The following is a 20,544-nucleotide window of genomic DNA, read 5'->3' as shown; positions in this document are numbered from 1 at the left end:
GAATGAATCACAACTGTGACTGGATGGGGAAAAGCGCAATTATCCAATCAGCAATGCTGGAGTTGAGAGCCATGGTGCTATGTTCACTCTACCCTGAAGGGTTAGTTCTTAAATGGAGTTACAATCCTTAGTTTGGTTCCTGGGAGATTCCAGATGTCATCCTTAGAGCTACCCAGCATCTGTCTTGGATCTCCCATTGTCAGTCACACGGTTACCTACCCCCTTCCAAGAGGTCCTAATGTACAGAAGAATGGCCTTTAAGGACAAATACAGCAACAATGTGTTGAGAGGTGGTCAGAAATAGCTGCTTTGTTCTTGGGTGATTAGAAAAGTGAAACAATCAGGACCTCACATATATCCATGAAACATGAAGAAGCTGGAATTATATAAGTTTGGAATGTCTGAATACCTGACAAAGAAAGCCCTCAGCTTCCATCTACAGCAGGGGTCTCAAACTCCCAGTGGGAGGGCTCTCTCTGGCCCTAGCAATTGCATAATCTGGTCTGGCAGTCCCAGGTGAAACGTGTCCACTAACCATCAACCCAACCTCCCTCACCCAAGGGACATGGCCTTAAGAATGAGGGTGGGTGTGTGATAGGGCAGCAATAGTTGAGCCTGCCAACTCTCCCCCTAGCAGTGGGGCTTGGGTATGGAGAAAGGACCCCCCCCCCCCCCCTACACGCTGAACAGTAGGGCCTCTTGTGCAATGCTGTTACACTTATTACTTTTCAGGAAGAATGGCATTGCACAAGAGAGTTTTTCTTGTGCAAGAAGGGGCAGTGTAGATGCTCCTTGTGCAAGAGCCTCTTCTGAAAAAAATGGTGGCTCATTAGGTATGCAAATGAGGCTCAGCAATATTCCATGCTTAGCCTCATTTGCATATTACTCACAAGAAGCTGCAAGTGTAGACATAGCCTGGGAGTCCTAACTCTTAAAGCTTAGTGTTTGACATACCTTAATTTATTTTCAGGACCTGTTTTTGATAATACAGCTGCTTTCTACCATTACTCCACCTGTCAGCAAGAGAGCCTTTAGAGCTCTGTTAAATACCTTGATGTTCCTTCACTAGTTACCTGTTCAATACAAATGTGATAAAGTCCAAGATCACTCTCTACCTCACAAAAGCATTATACTTTTAAGAGCTGGAAAGTCATGAGCCTAGTTGTTTTTCCTATTTAATAACTGGACAATTATGTTTTGTTTATTTTATTGAACTCCGCATAATAGTCCATTGCAAAATTAGATGTGAGGTCCAACACTAACACATGCCAGCAGCCTGCAAAGAGAAAAAAAGATTTAGATTAATACTGTAACTGTCACAAGTAGATATTGCTCAGTGTTACTGGCTAATGCTAGGGTATAGGTGGTCCCCTCCCCAAGCCAAATAAAAACATGTTAAGATAAGCAACTTAAAGGAGATATCCTAACACTGAGTGCCCCTTCTGGGCACATTGTACAATGGTTCAACCTTCCCTCCCTATTTAAATGTTTATAGTGGGGACTCATGAACAAGCTTTTACATATCCTTTGTGATGTAGGGTCTATCTGAAAATATCCAACCAAATGATACACAAAACTCTCTGCATTGGAATATACCAGTGGACAGCAACCTGCAACACGTGCCACTTATGGCACACAAGCCGATTTTCAGTGGCATGTGGGAGGGAGCTCAGCCCCACTCCTCCTCCCCCATGCAGCCGCTGGAGAGCGCTCCCTCCTCCCTGCTGCAGGCCAGGATGCAGTGGAAGGAGACAGCACAAGATCTCCTCAGCAGTGTCTGTCCAGGATCGGAGACTGCAGGCACTGCGGCCACGTGGTCTGGGGCCAACCCAGGACTGCCTAGCACTGGCGCCTCCGGTCTCTGGTCCATGTGGGCTGCACCTACGTAGCTGGACCCAGACCAGAGGCAGGGGGGCCTCCTGGGCTGGGCCTGGACCACATGGGCCCTGGCAGCAGGGCTTCCCTCACACGTGCATGAGGCCAGGAAAGGTCCCCTACTCTCATTCCCAGACCCCCCATTTCTCCCCCCCCAGCTTGCTCTGACACCCTTGTTCCTGTGTCCTCTCTCCTGGAAAGACACCCCACACTGCTCCTTCATCCACGTTGCTCCTGCACCCTCCTCTGCCCACACACTACACCCTACCTTGCTCCTACTCCCTCCACCTGGCCAGACACCCTACCCTCTACCCAGACCACAAAACTTCCCTACCTTCCTCCCAGATCCTGCACCTCATCCCTATCCTTGCTGGCAGCCTTGTCTTGCACACTGTACCCCTCATTTTTGTCCCTATCCCACAGCCTAAGAAGGTCCATAAAATCCACTAACTCTGGAACCCCAGGAAAGTAAATCTGTCGTATGGGAAAAACTGAACCTCAGTTCACGACCCCCCCTTCCCCATACACGAGGGAAGGGCACCAGAGGAGTGAGGTGTCTCAGTTGGGGCCACATCAGTGAGGGTTGGGGGTTTGAGGAGTTTTTTTTGCTTCTGACTTGTGTGGTCCCCAACTGATTTTTCTGTGGGTCAGTGACCCCTGATCCAAAAAAGGTTCCCCACCCCTGCCATAAAGAAAACATTGAAACCTTTTGTGTTGGACATAATATTTTACTTCATTTTAAATGAAGTTGGATAAACATAAGAAAATTAAAACACTTCATCTGTTTCATAATTTAAATTAAACCGTTCTCCCTAGCTGCAGCTGGTTCAGAAAATAAGGTCACCATACCCAGCCTGCTCTTGCCTCCCACCTCCCCTTTATCTCCCAGCACACAGATCCATGAATAAGTTAAACCTGGGTACACCACTTCTGAAAGGCTGCTGGACCCCTTCCCCCAAAAGGTAAGATCTGCATCTTTATTTATCAATGAACTTGCTGTAAGAAAGACTATTATTGACTTGAAAAAATATCACCGGCACTCAGACCTATACATAGAGGTGAATAAGTCAAAACAAGGCACTCCAACTCGGAAAGGCTGCCGACTCCTAGAATATACAGTCACAGAGTAGCTACTCGAACCGGAAGTAATTCACTGTCTCAGCAAACTTGATTTGGCCTTACCAGCACTCTCCACACATTTTTTTCAAAGAACCCAATGCCCTGAGTGCCACTTCAGTAATAAAGTCTCTCCACAGTGCAAGTTGTAGAAGCCCTATTGCTTCAAACTAAGTGGGTAAGACAGCAGGAAACAGTTGAGACTTCAAAGAGAGGGGCTAAAGGGTTGGTTTTTTTTTTTTAAATCTTGTCTGAGAGATACTGTTTGGGCTGCAATTTTCCGTGCCAGGTATGTCAAAGTTATAAGTAACTGAAAATTTTTCAGTTGCTTGCATGGAAGTGTCAGCCAACCTCAATGTGAGCCTGGTAGCACCTGCTATACAATTCAAAACCAATAAAAAGGCTTAATTTTTTGTTTTTTTACTCCACTACTGTTAAAAGCACTGCAGATAAATGTTTATTTGCAATCCAGACAAGGGATGTAAGCAACTATTCAACTATCCAATCAGCAAAAGCTTATCGGATAGTCAACTAGTCCCTCAACTAGTCGCTTCCTCCCCCCTTGCTGCCTCTATCAGTTGCTCCCCCGCTCCTTGCATTTGCTTATCGGATAGTCAACTAGTTGCTTACATCCCTAGTCTGCTTTGGTCTTAACTATCTTGAGCAGTTTAGTATCATCTGCAAATTTTGCCACCTGACTGTTTACCCCTTTCTCCTGATCATTTATAAATAAAGTTGAATAGGATGTTCTTCTGTTCTCACACCCCATCTTCTCTCATCCTCCATCACCCTTGCTTGCTAGCGGGGGGGAGGGGGGGGAAGGGGAGGGGAGAGATGGGGACAGAATTTCTTTTGGGTGCTATAAAAAGCCAGCCACTTACCACTATTTTTCCGTCAGCGCTGGAGTTTGTTTTTTAGGCCTTAGCTTGAAATATAAGATGATCATGGTAATGCTTGCATATGTAGCTAATACACACTAGAAAGGAAAAAGAAAATTAAACTTAGGTGCCTTCTCATGCACCCTTGAAGCTTGACTGTTAAGGGCAAGTTAACTAGTACATACATTCCTTCTGCCTGTTATGGTGTAGGAATTGAAGTATCTCTGAATACCAGTGAAGGTGTGCTGAGTTCCAGAGTCGTGTCCTGCCATGGTTGCTGGTCCTAAATGTAATTAAGGAAAAGTTAGTATGTCTATTTTCAGGTCTGTTGGCCGGAGAGTATCAGCAGATGACCAATGCAATGAATATTTCCAGTGCCACCTCTGTAGGTTTTACATTTAGGACTGCTAGTGCAAGCTACTGATTTTTTCATTAATTTTATTTAGAAAGATTTGGGTATACATACTGGAAATAGAAAGCAAGTGATTCAAGGCAGAGCTATACACAGCTGTATAAAAATAAAGGCAAATTACTTAAGAATGAGTGTTTTCCAGATGTATGAAAGGGAAAACCAAGAAACTTGTGCAACATGGTTAAGATTTTTTAAATCCTTTGGGGTGAAGTTTTAGAAACACATTTCCATTAGAAATGTGTAATGATTAACCGGCGGCCAGGGGGCTGTTCCAACCCAGCAGGGCCAGGCCAGAGCAGCACACCATGGATGGGGGGCAACCCTGAGACCCCCTGGCCACCCATGGCTAATTGCTTTAACCAGTCTTTAACAATCTTTAACCAGTTAACTGACTAAACAGGATTTTACATCCTTAATTTTCATTCTTCCTATTTTTGAAGATCTCAAAGTTAATGAATAAACTTATACTATTGTTACAGATACATTCATAAAGTAATGCAACACAATCCCTAACCAAGATAAACCTTAGCTATTTCTGTTCTTCATGCCTCATTAGACTAGCAATCCCACAAATTGGTTTACCATATTACTGAATGATTCCTACGTTTTATTGTTCTCTGTCCATGTTTATAATCTATACACAATTTTCTGATTCTGTTATAATTAAGTTATTCAATATTACTGTAGAGTATTCGTCTAGTAATTTTAAGTTTTTCCCAGGACAAATGCTTGGTGTTTATACTAGGGCTCACGCCAAGCAACTTTAGCAGTTCACCAGATGAGGTCACTCCATTATCACTGTCAATATATCCTTCTCAGCTATAGCTATAAACAAAAACTTCATCACTGGATGCTCTCTCTATTCAAGACAGCTGATGCACCATTCTGTTCCTAATCTAGGACTTTGATTGGGGATGCAATAGTGCAGTCAACTAAACAATTAGCTGACAAGCAGGTGCTTATCAGTTAACATTACCAACTACACTCAATATCCACCCTTCCCAGCAAGTACGTTTTTTAGCTGGCTGTCTCAGTTCTGCCTCACACCAGGATCGGTCATCAACCTCCATGCCAGCTCTTAGTGCAAAGCTGTAGCGGGGGGGTCGATGCTGGTCCCGACACTAAGCGCTGGTGTGCGGGCAGACTGGCTCAGTCACAACTCATGTTGGGATGCAGCATCAACCCCTGCTGCGGCTCTGCACTATCAGAGGAGGTGGGGGGGGGGGGGAGGTTGCTGCGAAGCAGCCTCTGCCAGGGTCGGCCCAGGACTGAGCAAGCCAGAGGCGGGGTCTGCCGCTCGGACAGTCCCGCCCCCCCCCCCGCTCCCCGCCTGCTGCGCGCGCCCCCCCCCCCGCTCCCCCCGCTCCTCGCCTGCTGCGCGCGCCCCCGCTCCCCGCCTGCTGCGCGCGCATCCTCCCCCGTTGCCTGGAGACGGGGGGGGATCCGCGGGGGCTGCGACCGGCCGGGAGGGGGCTGCGACCGGCCCAACAAGCGAGCGGGGGGGGGGGGCGGCGGCTGCTGCCAGACAGGGGACAGCGGGGCAAGCGGCCCGCAGCGAGAGCCTGGGCAGCCGCGCTGGGATCCCGCCCGAGACAAGGGGCCCCGGCCCCGCTCACCTCTGCGCTCTCGCCTGCACCAAGCGACCGGTGCCCTTCGCCGACACCGCAGGCAAGATGGCGCCGGGAAAGCCCGCCTCCTTCCGGGCCTGTCTCCTGATTGGACAAGACGGGCCTTCCGCCCTCCTGTGACGTGCGGACGAGGGAATGCGGATTGGCTCCGGCAGATGCCCATTAGCCGATGCTCCGCCTCCTCGCCCTGGATTGGCCTGCGGCGTATTCCGCGTTTCCGGCCTCTCTGCCTATTGCGAGCCCGAGGGTTCCGCTTGACCTTTTACCCCAGTCCCTGGGAGTGCTTCCGGGTGACGTCGATGGGGCTCCACATGTGCTGGTGAGCAAGGTGAGCATCCTACCCGGGGGAGTCCTGACACGCAGCCCCGCCCCCGCCGGGGAGCCCCTCGGCTTGGCCGCTGGTTTCCCCGCCGGGTGGCCCAGGGCTCAGCCCCTGCTGGGGGCCGAGGCTCCCTGTGTTTCGTGACCCTGCGCTTTGCTGGGCCCTGGGGGCCTCCTTCCTCCGGCCCGATGCGTGTGGGGGCCGCCCAAGCTGCACCGTGGCGACGAGCAGCCTCTGGCCGGCGCAGCCGGGGCCCCATGTCGCTGGTTGGTGTCATTCCCCCCTCCCCTGCGCTTTTCACCCTCCCTCCGCGCTTAGCCTTGGCAGCGAGGCAGTCCCTGGGTTTGTGTGGCCGATTATATTGGCTGGCTCCGCTTGTCTGTGTCTCGTTGTTTGCTGTTGGCTCACGTGTAATAGACATTAGATGAGGGGTAGAAATGTAGCCGTGTTAGTCTGGTGTAGCTGAAACAAAAGACAGGACTATGTAGCACTTTAAAGACTAACAAGATGGTTTATTAGATGATGAGCTTTTGTGGGCCAGACCCACTTCCTCAGATCAAATAATGGAAGAAAATCGTCACAACCATATATACCAAAGGATACAATTAAAAAAAGTGAACACACATGAAAAGGACAAATCAAATTTCAGAACAGAAAGGGAAGGGGGGGGGGGAGAAGGTAAATGTCTGCGAGCTAATGAAAGCTCATCGCCTAATAAACCATCTTGTTAGTCTTTGTTTCATACATTAGATTAGTTTCTCTACCTTAAACGGAATTTACGTTTTGTTAGTACAGGGGTTTATTTTGCTCATACTTGTCTATGTCCTTCCTGCAGTGTTATACTATTGTTGAATGGTGTAAAACAACACCTCTCAACAATTTAAAGATTATGGTGTGTACTTGAAGCAGTAGGGGGGATGTACAGGGGTAAAATATAATGACTTAAATTGCAGTTTATCTGTGATGCTTTATGTAGATGCAAAGGGAAGTGCTATGGCATTTTAATTGACCACAAGTTGTCCGGACTTCTGCTTTATTTAAAAATGTCACTTCTGGTAGCCAGTGGCCCCCAGCAAAATGCTGGCTTATACTGGCTCAGAAGGACTAGTTACAAGCACTCATATGCAGTGCTGATTTCTGCAGGAACTGTGGTACTGCTGTGTTTGAGATCTGGCCTATAAAATTCTGCTGGCATAGCTTTGTTGGTTAGGGGTGCAGGGAAAATGACACTGTCTATCCCAAGGGTGTGTAATAAATTTCACCGGGAGGCACTTAATGAATTTTGGTATGTAGTTATGGGCCAGCTCCACCCCAGAAGGAGCAGGGCCTGGGCAGAAGGAACGGGGACTAGCCTCCCCCCAGATTTGTCCAGGCCAGAAGCTTTGAATTAAAGATACAGCAAAAGGCCTGTGACGCCCGACTCTTCCACTACTGCATTGCCTGGCAGCTGATGATGAAGTGGATTTTACCCACAAAAGCTCATGATTTAAATAATGTTGTTAGTTTCTAAGGTGCCACAGGACTGCTGGTTTTTGAAGTTGCAGAATAACACCCACCTGAGACTGCTACCAAAAGAGTGCTTCTGCTGTTTCATCTAATGGGGGGCGGGGCGGAGAGGGGAAGGAAGGTTGTAGCTGTACCAGTAGAAGAACTCCTGCTGGTAATGCTGTTGCTACACTAGGGTGGCTCTTCTGGCACAGCTTTGTTGACCTAAGGATGTTAAGTATAAGTTAATTGAGTAGTAGATGGAATTTCCAGTGAGTAGTCCATTGGGGTGGGTGGGTGGGGGGGCCCGGTGGGTGGGGGGGGGCGCCCCGCCCCGCCCCGCCCCTGCCCTCCTGCTGCAGCTCTGCACTTCAAATGTAGTAAGAATCTGCCAGGCTCTTACTACATTAAAGTGCAGAGCTGCAGTGGTCCTGGAGGCAGTATGAGCTGAAACTGAACGGGACCACTGCAGCACTATGTCCCTGTCCCCCACACTGCGGAAATAGTGCTGGGGGGACCTGGCTTTTAAGTTGGCTTCTTCCCCCCGCCCAGCACCCGCTCCTGGTTTCCACCCTGTGCTGCCTATGATACCAAGGTGGAGACGGGAGAGGAAAGAGAAGCGGATAGTCCAGTAGTCACTCAACTGCCTCATTACCTGATAGACCTTGGCTTGTCGACAACTTGCTTACATCCCTATGTTGGCCAAGGCTTTGTAGTGTGGACGAGCCCTGACTACTTATGGTTGTGAGATCTGACAAGATTGCAGCCCAAGGTGATCTGTCTGAAGGCATGAATTGTTACTCCTTTGTGGAGCTGGTGCTTTGTCTGTTGCACATCAGGGTGCAGGTCATTCTTTTCATGTATACGTGGTTCTCAGATGTCACTGAGGACTGATACGGTAATGTTGGGGAGAAGTGAAAAGTTCTGGTGACTGATATATGTGTATAATCTGAAGAAGAGCGCTGTGAGATTGAAAGCTTGTCTCTTTCACCACTGGAAGTTGGTCTAATAAAAGATACTGCCTCACCCAACTTGTGTCTTGTACATAACTGTCATTTTCAAATTCATTGAAGGGTTCTTAGAGCCCTGTGGTTTGCTTTGAACCCTTTTGCTTTCTGTATTTTTTTTTTTTTTGTCATTTACTACAAAGCCAAGTGAATCTTTGTTTAGTTTCCATTCTCCTGTCACTTAAACCCTGATGTCATAACAGTTGTGGAGTTCATTTCTGATTTTTGTTTTGTTTTGTTTTTGTTTTTCCTTTAGAAATGCACACATGGAATCCATGGAAGAAAACTTCCCTCGCGGGGGCACCCAGAAAAAATCTGTACAGGGAAAAGCGCCCAGACAACCAATCGAACAGGATAACTTATTTGATGTGAGTTGTGTGCACGTGCTTGATGAAGCTCTCCACTGCCGATTAGCTAAGTGGTTAACCCTGTAGTTCTTACTCCCATTGACCCTGAGTTCTTTCTGCAGGACAGAGCCCTAATGTTTGTTTTAGGACTTCCTCATGGAATCTGTGACTTTTGACAGATGTCTGACCTTGGGTAAATGTGATTGCAAACCATTCATCTGAACTTCGGGGTTTGCAACAGTATGTCCTTCTCACCCCAAACTTTAGCAGTTCCCCCCTGATCTTTGATGATGATTTTGCTCCCTTTTTTTTTTTTTAGTGGAGCCACAACCATTATCTCTTTCAATTCTCTTCTCTCTCCTTGCTCCCCTTAAAATCTGCCTTAGACTTGTCATGAAGAAGGATCCCAGAAAAGAAAGAGGATCCACGATGATCAAGGAAAGCAGAAGAAGCTCAAAGCAGAGAAAAAAGAAGCCATTAAGACCAACGCCAAAGATTTTGAACTTCTCACAGTTGAGGTCTGTGGATAAGTGTTCAGATAAAGCGTTGAAGTATCTAAAAGGTGAACCAGAAGGGGGGGAAGGGAGCAGGCGGCTCCCTGGTTTGTGTGGGGAGCTGGCTTTTAAGGTTTGGAAGGTGGAACATGCAGTAGCTTTTGCTGGTTGCTCTGCAGAAGTTTCTGTTGGTCACCCTCCTGCAAGAGTGTGCCAGGTTTCTCGAGTCTGGGAAGCTCATGTCCCCATCAGTCACTCTTCATCCCAGCCCTGACGATGGGGTGGGAGGTCATCCTGCTCCTAGGGTTTTGCACAGACCTGTTCAGGGGGTGGCTTCTGACTGCAATATTTCCATAGCGGGTGATCGAGTGGCTTGGGGAGGTGCCGATAGTCATTTGTGGCCTGAGGCTGGGGTCTGAGTTTTCCTCGATTTTCAGTCTCATTACACGCGGGGAGTCTGTGGCTGGCTGAGACCCGCTGAGTGCCGTTTCTTCTTTTCCTCAGGCCCTGAGTGAGGGGATGCTGCTGCTGGGCTGCGTGAAGGAGTCCAACGACTTCGAGTTGGTGGTCAGTTTGCCTAATGGGCTTGTGGGATTTGTGCAAGTGACACACGTCTGCGATGCCTACAGCAAAATGCTGAATGAGCAGGTGGTTCGGGAAGAGCTCCTGGAGGTGAGGGGATGGGGTGCGTCCTGGGGCTGGGTTATATAAATGGGGCCTCGCAAGCAGAGCCCCATTTCCACTGTTGTACAGGAAATTCGGATCCCTTGCGCGACCTGCTCTCTTGCTTCTTTGGCCGATAGCCAAATGTTCGGTGCAACCCTCACCGTACACGCGCTCCCCGCTTTTAAGGCGTTTCCATGGCTATCCTCTGGGGGGAGGGGACCTGAAGGATGAATCGGGGTGGGGGTGTGTTTGGGAGAATCTCTCCTTTCCGACAGGGCTGCTGAGGACTGTGCCCTTTTCCCCAAACCCTGTCCAGCCCCCAAAAATGGCTTCTGTGATGTTCTGTGCAGTGTGTTACCAGCTAATGTTCTAGCAGTGGAGCGACTGTGCCTATTGTAAGCAGCCCGTGTGATTCCCTGGTGTTGCTAAGAAAGGAAGGGCGATTCCGTTACTCTTCGCGCATGCTTATATTTCCCCTCCCCTGAGAGGCAGTGCTCGTTTAAAATGGAATTTTTGGAGCGGGAAAATGCTGACGCCCCCTGGCCCTTTTCCCCCTTTGCATGAGAGACCTGGAATGGGGATTGGGATCAGTTTGAGTGAAACACGTGGATGGCGGGTAATGTAAGCAAGGGGAGGCGTTGCCTTCCCAAAACTGCCTACACTCTCTGCCGGCTGCCCGGAAAAACTGGGGCTGCAGCACAGCTGCCTCAGGCACTTTGGCCACCTGGGAAGGGTGGGGTCTTGCCACTCGCTGGGGTTAGGGGCAATAACCTTGGGAGGGGGATGGACTTGATTCCACAGGGGGCGAGGCCTCATGCGGAAGGGGCGGGGCCTCAGGCTTGCCTTCCCCATCCAGATCTTCGCCCACCATCCATAGAGAGGCATCTTAATCCTGACCTGTACATCTCCTGCTGTTGGACAGAGCCTGGCAGCTGTGTTTGAATGCTTCAGTCTCAGCCTTGTAACACTGTCTACATCTTTCTTCTTTGTGTCCTGAGTCAGGCTTGAAACTCCAGGCTCTGCAGAGTTGAAAGACAAGACACAGGTTCTCTGGGCCCCGATCTTTGTGACGCGTGGCTACTCCTGAGACCAGAGCTTTCCTTTGGGTTTTGGATTTCAGAAGCCTCTTGCCTGACAAGTTCTGGTCTCCTGCATGACTTCATGATGTTATGTTTTTTTCTGATCTCCTTTAACTCTCTGGCTGTTTAGGATTTGAACTCGCTGTCAGACCTGTACCCCCCTGGAATGCTGGTCAGATGCCATGTGAGCAGCGTGGAGAAGACCACGGAAGGACGCCAGAGCGTCAAGCTGTCAATTAACCCCAAAGATGTCAACAAAGCTCTGAACCCCACCGCTCTCCGATCGGGCATGGTGGGTGTTCCCGGTGCACCGCAGCCTCCCAGCTCTTGGGAGATCTCGTCCCCCTCCCCTTCTTCTGCTTGCATGAATCCAGTTTTGCCGCTGCGTGCGGTTAAAGCCAGGATCTGTGCCTTTTTTGGTGTAATTGATCTTGGAAGAAAGTGTGATCTAGTGGGCAGAGTGCCGGTCTGAGCTGTGACTCAGGAGATCGGTTCTTCTGCCACTGGCTTGTTGGCTCTTGGGCAAGTCACTTTTCTCCTTGTGCCTCAGTTTTTCCATCAGTAAAACGGGGATAATTAGACCTGCCGACAGGGAGAGGGGCAAAGGGGGCAACTGCTCTGGGCTGTGGCGATTCTGAGGGGCCCAGGGCTTCTGTAACCCTGGGTCCTTTAAATTGCTGCTGGAGCCCTGCACAGTGCGCTCCCTATGGCTTTGAGGGCTGGCTGCCCAAGCCCCGCCCTCTTTTCCTGAGGCCCCACCCCTTCCTGGGAAGTCTGTCAGCCGCACGGGGGATACTTTTTCACCCCTACGCACCACCTCTGAGAGGTATCACATGCCTGGGCTCCTCAGTTACCATTCATGGTGATGCGCAGGCTCCCACCCTGCCCCTGGGGAGCCGGCTGCTGCCCCGCACTGCGGGTGCTTGTGACCTCTGAGGTTTTCAGTGGTTACGCTGTCCCCCAATTACACGCTTTTTAACATCCCTAGTGTTGTGAGCTTAGTTAATTATTCCCTTGCACCCCCTGTCACGGAGGCTGCACAGGCAAATCAGAGGGTGGGTACCGGTCACGTTTCAATGTCGTGATGTTTCCAGCACTTCAGGAAGCCAAGACTCCACTAGACTGGTGCCTTGCTTGGATGAGAGGATGTCCCAGTGTCAGGGCAGGCAGAGCGTAATGTGCCCAAAGCAGGGGGAGAATTCCAGCTCTCTGAGCCCAGGGGAGAAGGAAATATGAATTGTGAGCAGCCTGCGACCAGAACTGCTCTCCTTGCTGGCCTAACCACTCCCTTGTGATGCTGAATTGTAGCCTTCCCTCTTCCTGCAGTTACTCTCTGGCCTGGTGTCTAGTGTGGAAGACCATGGCTACCTCGTAGACATTGGAGTCAGTGGTGCTAAAGCATTTCTGCCTCGTCAGAAGTCCCAGAGTTACCTCAAATCGGCCAACAAAGGTAAGGTGCCCAGCTGGAACAAGAGCTGGAGGGGACTGGGACCTTTCACCCCTCTGCTGCTGACTCAAACTCTGCTCCCGTCAGGCGAGATCAGACGTCTCTGCTGGCGTTCGGTTGTGCTCAGGCCGCTGTGCAATGAGCTGTTGGCCAGTCCGTTTCCTGATGGCCGGGTGTCCTTCCAGTAAACACCGTTGTCACTGCTTGTTCCCCGGGTTGGACGCTCTTGCAGAGAAGCCCAGGCACAAATGGAGATGGGCACCAGCTCTCCCATTTCATCTCCCTCCCCCCGCCGAGAAGTATTTGTCCAGACATTGCTTGAGGCACATTGGCGGGATGTTGCAGGAGAAGGCTGTACAGCTGCTTTCTGTGTGTTGTCCTCAGGATTGAGTGGTCTCCAGGGTGGTCCAGACAGCCCCTTCCCATAGCACTACATCCGCAGCCCTCTGGAAGGGACTAACCCATGTGGCAGTTTCCTGGCTAAAGGCCTGTGCTCTAAAGGCATGTGCTTGCATGCTGATGTAAGTCCCTACATGCACTAGAACAGGAAACCTCTTGAGAGCACCGTTCCCTGCTGCTCTAGTCGGGTTCTCTTTGGGCTCAGGCTGGCAGAGACCTGAAATAGCAGCAACTAAAGGAAAGAGATTTGTGGCCTGTCGTCCGCAAAGGCCAGAGATAAAAGGGAACTGGTCTCTTCACCCTCGGACTGGTGCCAGAAGCTTGGGGGGAGGGGAGCTGTGATGCTGCAGGCGCTCGCTTCGCATTGTGCTCTCCAGAGGAGCATGGAAAAAACCGTTCTCATCCTCGTGTAACGGAGCCACATTAGTGCCCAGAGGCCTGTTGGGATTGGGGTCAGGTTTGTTCTAAGCAAGTTCAGCCACGGCAGTAGGCAAGGTCCTTACTTCCAGCCTGAGAAATCATGGGGAGAAGACTGCACCTGTTCAGTCTTAAGACCTAAGAACGGCCATGCTGGGTCAGACCACAGGTCCATCTAGCCCAGGATCCTTGTCTTCTGAGAGTGGCCAATGCCAGGTGGCTCAGAAGGAATGAACAGAACAGGGAATCGTCAAGTGATTCCCTCCCCTGTTCCCCCTTCCCAGCTTCTGACAGACTGAGGTTAGGGACACCATTCCTACCCATTCTGGCTCATAGCCATTGATGGATCTATCCTCTATGAACTTATCTAGCTCTTTTTTGAACCCTGTTGTAGTTCTAGCCTTCACAACATCCTCTGGCAAGGAGTTCCACAGATTGACTCTGTTGTGAAGAAAAAACTTCCTTTTCTTGAATTTAAACCTCTTGCCTATTAATTTAATTTGGTGACCCCTAGTTCTTGTGTTACGAGGAGTAAATAGCACATTTTTATTTACTTTCTCTACACCAGTCATGATTTTATAGACCTCTGTCATATCCCCCCTTCGTCATCTCTTTTCCACACTGAAAAGCCCCAGTCTAATCTCTCCTCGTAAGGAAGCCAATCCATAACGCTGAAAATTGGTTGCCTTTTTCTGAACCCTTTCTAATCCCAGAGTATCTTTTTCAAGGTTGAGCAACCACATCTGCACACAGTATTCAAGACAGGAATATCACATTGTCTTTATATAAATTCATATCTTATTATCCATCCTTTTCTTAACGAGTCCCAACATTTAGTCAGCTATTTTGATTGCCACCGCTTCTTGAATGGATGTTTTCAGAGAACTATCCACAGTAAGGAATGCTACATTTCGATTAACCAGCTAATCGAGTAGTCAATGGAATTTCTATCGACTACTCGATTCGTCGAAAAGGGAGGTGCTCGCTATCCCGCTACGCCTCTGCCTGTGAAATGTACAAGAGCCGATGGTGGCTCTTGTACGTTTCTAAAGAAGAGGCACAGCAGGGAACCCATGGGTTGTTTCCCCCGCTGCATCTCTGCTGCTCCTGCCCCCATGCTCCAGAGACAGTGCTGGGGGGAACCGGCTTTTAATCCAGCTTCCCCCAGCGCTGGCTCCTGCTCCTCCCCCCGGGTGCCTCTGATACAGCGACTAGTTGAGTAGTGACTTGACTACCCGATAAGCGTAGGGTAGTCAACTAGTCGCTTACATCCCTAATCCACAGTGACTCAACGATCTCTCTTGAGGGGTAACAACTATGTTAGATCTCCTTTTATATGTATACTTGGGATTGTTTTCCAGTAGGCATTACTTCGCATTTATCAACATTAAATTTCATCTGACTTTTTGTTGCCCATTCAGCCAGTTTTGGGAGACCCTTTTGTAGTTCGTCGTGCTCTCTTGGGACTTAACTTTCTTGAGTAGACTATCAATACTTTCTACAATAAATGCTTTGTAATTCCATGAATCAATTTCCCTGCCTGCCAGCCATTTAACATTGATTTTCTGATCAGTGTTGCAGCAGATGTGGATCCAGAGCTGAGGGTGGTGACCTTACAGATCCTTTCAGGGAGACTGTCCCATGCATGGAGGGACATGGGCAAATATGGTTGAAACTGGCATTGATGATAACATAGCTGGGCAGGGCATTGTGATCAGAGATGAGTTGATCAAAAGGGAGGCAGGGATGTGAAGAACTTTGAAGGTCTGGAAAAGAGGCTTGAATTTGGCTAGGAAAAGGAGCCAGCAAAGGGTTTCCGACAGGGAAGCTGGGGCATATGACCAACAGGAAGATAAGGGTTTTTTTTGCAATGTTTCCTGCCTTTGTAGGGGCCGAGCTGAAAATAGGCCAGTACCTGAACTGTCTCATTGAAGAAGTGAAAAACAACGGGAGAATCGTCCGTCTGTCTGTCCATCAGTCAGAGGTTGCTGCGGCCATTGCAACAGAGGAACAGAACTGGACGTTCAGTAACTTGCTGCCAGGGCTGGTGGTGAAAGCCCAGGTGCAGAAGGTAAAACTGTGCTTTTTCTGAAGTTAGGCTTGGGGCTGTGAGGGGCGTCTTCAGCTGTGATCTGCCCCTGCAAAGCTGCGATGGAACTCAGCGCGTTTACAAACCCAGATACGGTTTGTTTGTTTTTCCTGCCTGCCAGCCCTGCCGGCTCAGCCTCCGAATTTGAGCCTTGTTCTTGTGCCCAGTCACCAAGCTGAAAGACTCCAACGTCTGTGCTGGGAGAGCGGTGGGGGTGAAGTGTGAGGAAGAGTCAAATCCAGTTTGCTCTTCTCCATCTCTTGGTTTTGTAGCTCTGCGGAAGATCAGTCACTCTGGAGGAGTAAAATCTTCCATTGTTACCGGCCGATCTGGTGCAAAAAGACATAGGGCAGTAACGAGGTTCCATTTTGGAGTCTCTTTCTGTAACAACACTAAGGCATCTAAAAGTTCTCCAGAAAACGTGAACGGCAAATCAGGTTAGATCTTTGGCCAGAATTCTGCACCAAGTACAGATGAAAGTGGCTACTTGCTGGAAGGATGGGGGAAGCATTAACTTTTCAAGTCTCTGGCTCTGGCCCTTTCTGTTGTGACTGTGGAAATAGGATAAACTTTCCTCCTTTCCATCTGACCATTTCTATGGTCCGTGCAGAAGTTGGACTAGGGAACACATGAATAGTGGTGCTCTGCCCATTTGACACCACTTTCAGTACCTTGTGCAGCTCTGTGCTGTTTAACAGTCCTTCTCCTTTGATCATTCATGTAATAGGTGGCACTGAAAGTTTAGGTTTCAGAGTTAACACCCAGTCATGTAAATGGGTGCAGCAGACATCACTAAACTCTTGTTTCAGGCAGTTTCCAGATACAGTGAAATCTATTTGTTTACACTCGATTTTTGTGTCTTTTTTGTTTTTGTTTGTGGGTTTTTTTGTGTGTGTGGGGGGGGTGTTTTTGCAGCCACAGGGGTTGGAATTGTAGTGGGTGGTTTTGTTTTTGAATGAAAAATTATGATTTGGGAGTTTGATTGCATCTACCAAGGGAGAATGGTCTGAGGTCAATAGGATGAAGTGAATAAGGACAAATGCAAAGTGCTCCACTTAGGAAGGAACAATCAGTCTCACACATCCAAAATTGGAGGCGGTTGTCTAGGAAGGAGTACTACGGAAAGGCATCTAGGGGTCATAGAGGACCACAAGTTAAACATGAGTTGTCAGTGTGATGCTGTTGCAAAAAAAGCAAACCTGATTCTGGGAGGCATTAACAAGAGTGTTGTGAGCAAGACACAAGAAATCCTTCTTCCACTCTACTCTGCGCTGATTAAGCCTCAATTGGAGTATTGTGTCTGGTTTTAAGCACCGCATTTCAAGAAAGATGTGGAAAAATTGGTGAAGGTCCAGAGAGGAGCAACAAAAATGATGAAAGGTCTAGAAAATATGACCTGTGGGGGAAGACTGAAAGAACTGGGTTTGTTTAGTTTGGAAAGGAGAAGACTAAAAGGGGATATGATAGCGGTTTTCAGGTATCTCAAAGGGTGTCATAAAGAGGAGGGAGGAAAAATTGTTCTCTTTGACCTCTGAGGGTAGGACAAGAAACAAAGGGCTTAAACGGCAGCAAGGGAGGTTTAGGTTGGACATTAAGAAAAACTTCCTACCTGTCAGGGTGGTCAAACACTGGAATCAATTGCCTAGGGAGGTTGTGGAATCTCCATTTCTGGAGATATTTAAGAGCACGTTAGATAGACATCGGTCAGGGATTATCCAGGTGGTGCTTGGTCCTGCCGTGAGGGCAGGGGACTGGACTTAATGATCTCTCCAGTTTTAGTGTTCTGTGATTCTAAGATACCTATGCGGGGGCGGAGGGCTAGTAAAATGCCACCCGCATCTGGATGAGAACTTTTAACACACATCCTCTGCTCTGACCTCCTGTATCTCGCAGACCACCAACAGCACCCCATTACCCCCATGCCAAGCAAACAGCCAAAATCATATAGAGGCGTTACAGCCCTTGAAACAGCTACTGCTGTAAGTCACAGAATTGACTGAGGGCACCCATGCCTAAGGCACCTGCGATGGCAGGGAATCTAATTTCTGATTTAATTTTGTGCCCTACAGAAGAATTTCTCTTTCTTGGTTTAGGTGACCCCTTATGGCCTTACTCTGGGTTTCCTCTCCTCCTTCACGGGGATTGTGGACTTCATGCACCTGGATCCAAAGAAAGGGAGGAATTACACGGAAAGTCAGATGGTGAGTGGATGCTGAAGCGGCTGTAGGAATCAGAAAGCTGCTGAGCATGTCTGTCTCCTTTCCTTCCTTTTGGCAAAGGGCTTTGTTTAAGTGGCATTGGTGGCATCAGCGATTGTGGCGTTGGCACTGCTGCTTTCTACACCCGGGTGGGGAGAAGGGAGGCAGCCTCTGCTGTTGGGTCCTGAACAGAGCCACTGGAGAGCCTGCGGAAAGGTGCCCCATTATGGTTTTGGTAGCTGAGGGGCTCACAGAAGATGTGGAATGGCTTGTGTGGCCAGTGTTCCCTGTAAGCTGGGTGTTTGGGCAGCAGCCCAGGAGAAATCCAGGTGCCACCCAATTGATTGGCAGAGTGCCCACAGCCAGCAGCATGTGTTTCTACGGGTGGTGCACATTTGCACATGTCTTGGTGCATGTAACAAAATGTATTCTGCCCTTGGATGGAACATTGTTTGTGGCAGGGGTTAATTTGCCGATAGTCTCACTCCCCTCCCCATATCCACACCAAGCCAGCTTACCACTCTGCACTTTCCATTATCCTTGCTGTACCCCGGCAAAGCCTCCACGGAGCAAGACACAATGTTAGACTGGGTGGGTGAAAGTGACTCTTGGCTCGTCAGGTTGCCAGCCTGTCTCATCGCGCTGTCCTCTCCTCCCCCGCAACAGGTGAAGGCCTGTGTCCTCTCCGTCCATCCCACCTCCAAAGTGGTGCGGCTTACGCTACGGCAGGGTTTCCTTCAGCCTGGCGGCGTGCTCAGCCAGCTCTCCAGCGGTCGGATCGGCACGGTGGTGGAGGAGGCGGTGGTGAAGAGCTTCCACCCAAAGGCTGGCGCCGTCTTTGAACTGGACGACGGCACGCTGGCTTTCGCCCGGGTGAGTTCTCCAGGCCCGACGGCCAGGACGCGGGGGGTGGGGTCGCTGCAAGCGGGTATGAAATCACCAGCCAACACAGAGACTTCTGGGGGATGGTATCTAGCACTGTACGTGGGGGTGGTGGTAAATAACGGCGGTGCTGCCGCGTTGGCAACCCAAACATTCCAGCGGGCTGCTCGTGCGTGAGAACCGGGACGTGAAAGTGGCTCTTCTGCATAGTCGGTGCTCAGGATGGGGGGTGGAGAGGAACCCTAAAAAGCACCCAGTCAAATTCATTCAGTCCATGTTAATAAGCGTTTAATTATTAACTAGTAGATGTACCTGTCTTTGCTCAGGCTCTTAATTGTGGTGATGGGCATGGGGTTGGTTTTCCTCCTCTCTGTGAAGACAAATACAAATTGAGGGGTGAGGAACCGAGCTAGAGAACATGCACTGACTGGCCAGTCCCCTACTGCTGTGGAGATACACAAAGTGGATCTGCATCCACGATAATTAACCTGTGTCCAACCCCGGTCTGCACACCACCCTATGTATCCACCCCCACCCCTGCACCCTGTCTTCCTGTTCCAGTCCTGTGCAAATACCAGCATTTGGATCCTCATCCAGTGCACAAAGATGGTAAATGCTACAGCTACAGATGTCCAGCACTGGCCCCACCAGTCGTGGCTTGGGGGAGCGGGGCTAACGTGAAAAAAATCCTTGAGCCCCGTACATAGGTTGCATAGGTATGATCGTGGGGGAAAGGATGTCAGGTTGCATTAGCAGAAGAGGAATCGCAAAGACAACATTGTTACTGTGTAGGGCAAGGGTGGGCAATAATTTTTTGCCGGGGGCCACACAGGAAGTGGGGTTTGCCTGAGTCTTCCTGCCCCCAGGCCTCCCAACCAATCTTTCCCGGGGGGTGTAGGCATCGCCTCTCCCCTGGTTAAAAGCAGCCACGGGAAACGTGCGGAGTCTTACTGGTCTGTTAGCTCCGCCCCAAGCCACTCCCCAAGTCAGAGCCGTCTCGGTTTCCAGATGGTGACCCATCGCCCTGTGTTTTTGTAGCTGAAGCATCTTTCGGACACCAAAAAATCCTTCAGGCCCGGGGCGTTTAGGATGGGAAGCAAGCACAGGTGTCGAATCATTGACTACAGCCTTATGGACGAGCTGGCCCTGTTGTCTTTGAAGCGGTGAGTGTCCTGTGCCGTTCCAGAGTTAGTTGTGGGAGCTGATGGGATACAAGGGGTTGATACCAGCTAGAACTCGCCCCATGGGGTTTCCACTCATCATCCCTGTCGATGCTACTCATCTGGCCCCCGTTTCTGGCTAGCGGAGTACTTCATGACCTTGAGCACGTTTCTCCTCCTAACAGTGCCTGCGAGGCAGGGCAGGGCTGTTCTCCCTATTGCACAGATGGGAACTGAGGTCCAGGGAGACTTAAGTGACTTGCCAAAGGTCACACAGGAAGGCTGTGCCAGAGCAAGTCTCAGGCTTGCACTCTAAGCGCTGGCCGTCCTCCCTGTCTAGTATAGATATTGCTGTCTGAGAGCCGGGGGGGTTCCCTGTGCACAAGGATGAGGATGCTGCCTGATGTCCTTTGCATCATACTCTGGGACAGAGCTTAGCCAGGTGGCTGGGCCAGTCCACCTTAACAGAGGGAGGGTCTCCATGATGCTGACACAGGGCTATGGGCAGACAGAGCAGTGGCATGATAAATGGGGCCAGGCATATTCTGGAAGACACCTGGGGTGGGGGAAGGAGGAGGTTGTCTTGTCTTTACCACCTCTGGGTTTTCTCTTGCACCCGAGCTGACTCGCACGCCAACCCTTG

The 20,544-nt window shown here is 49.8% G+C and overlaps 2 protein-coding genes across 4 annotated transcripts in view; one reads left to right on the top strand and one right to left on the bottom strand.

The window, feature by feature from the left end:
* Window positions 1-1,190: 1,190 nt before the first annotated feature.
* On the bottom strand, window positions 1,191-6,039 carry ATP5MK (ATP synthase membrane subunit k). Its single transcript, XM_075935553.2, has 4 exons — window positions 5,898-6,039; window positions 4,055-4,152; window positions 3,873-3,967; window positions 1,191-1,276 (listed from the first exon to the last, which is right to left on the bottom strand). Exons 2-3 carry the CDS (start codon window positions 4,139-4,141, stop codon window positions 3,875-3,877), a joined length of 180 nt encoding a protein of 59 aa, XP_075791668.1. The 5' UTR covers window positions 4,142-4,152; window positions 5,898-6,039; the 3' UTR covers window positions 1,191-1,276; window positions 3,873-3,874.
* A 49-nt stretch (window positions 6,040-6,088) lies between these two features.
* The window catches only part of PDCD11 (programmed cell death 11), a 45,200-nt gene continuing 30,744 nt past the window's right edge, over window positions 6,089-20,544 (top strand). The window contains exons 1-10 of one of the 3 annotated variants that reach the window (XM_075935546.2): window positions 6,089-6,237; window positions 8,980-9,091; window positions 9,457-9,588; window positions 10,069-10,236; window positions 11,440-11,601; window positions 12,636-12,759; window positions 15,462-15,643; window positions 17,755-17,862; window positions 18,526-18,732; window positions 19,780-19,904. In XM_075935546.2, coding sequence (XP_075791661.2) covers window positions 8,990-9,091; window positions 9,457-9,588; window positions 10,069-10,236; window positions 11,440-11,601; window positions 12,636-12,759; window positions 15,462-15,643; window positions 17,755-17,862; window positions 18,526-18,732; window positions 19,780-19,904 — 1,310 coding nt within the window. In that variant the 5' untranslated portion in view covers window positions 6,089-6,237; window positions 8,980-8,989. Of the gene's footprint in view, window positions 6,238-6,476; window positions 6,498-8,979; window positions 9,092-9,456; window positions 9,589-10,068; window positions 10,237-11,439; window positions 11,602-12,635; window positions 12,760-15,461; window positions 15,644-17,754; window positions 17,863-18,525; window positions 18,733-19,779; window positions 19,905-20,544 lie in introns of those variants that run through there. The other 2 variants (XM_075935547.2, XM_075935548.2) reach the window with 2 other exon arrangements.

The sequence above is a fragment of the Pelodiscus sinensis genome, chromosome 8 (genome assembly GCF_052426305.1).
Source record: "Pelodiscus sinensis isolate ZL-2025 chromosome 8, ASM5242630v1, whole genome shotgun sequence".
NCBI lineage: Eukaryota > Metazoa > Chordata > Testudines > Trionychidae > Pelodiscus > Pelodiscus sinensis.
This window is presented reverse-complemented; position numbering and strand designations above follow the sequence as displayed.

Coding starts and splice junctions, on each gene's coding strand:
- ATP5MK (XM_075935553.2), bottom strand. CDS start 4,141: ATGGCAGGACACGACTCTGGAACTCAGCACACCTTCACTGGTATTCAG. Junction 3,968..4,054: donor CCATAACAGGCAGAAGGAAT/GTATGTACTAGT, acceptor TTTCCTTTCTAG/TGTGTATTAGCTACATATGC.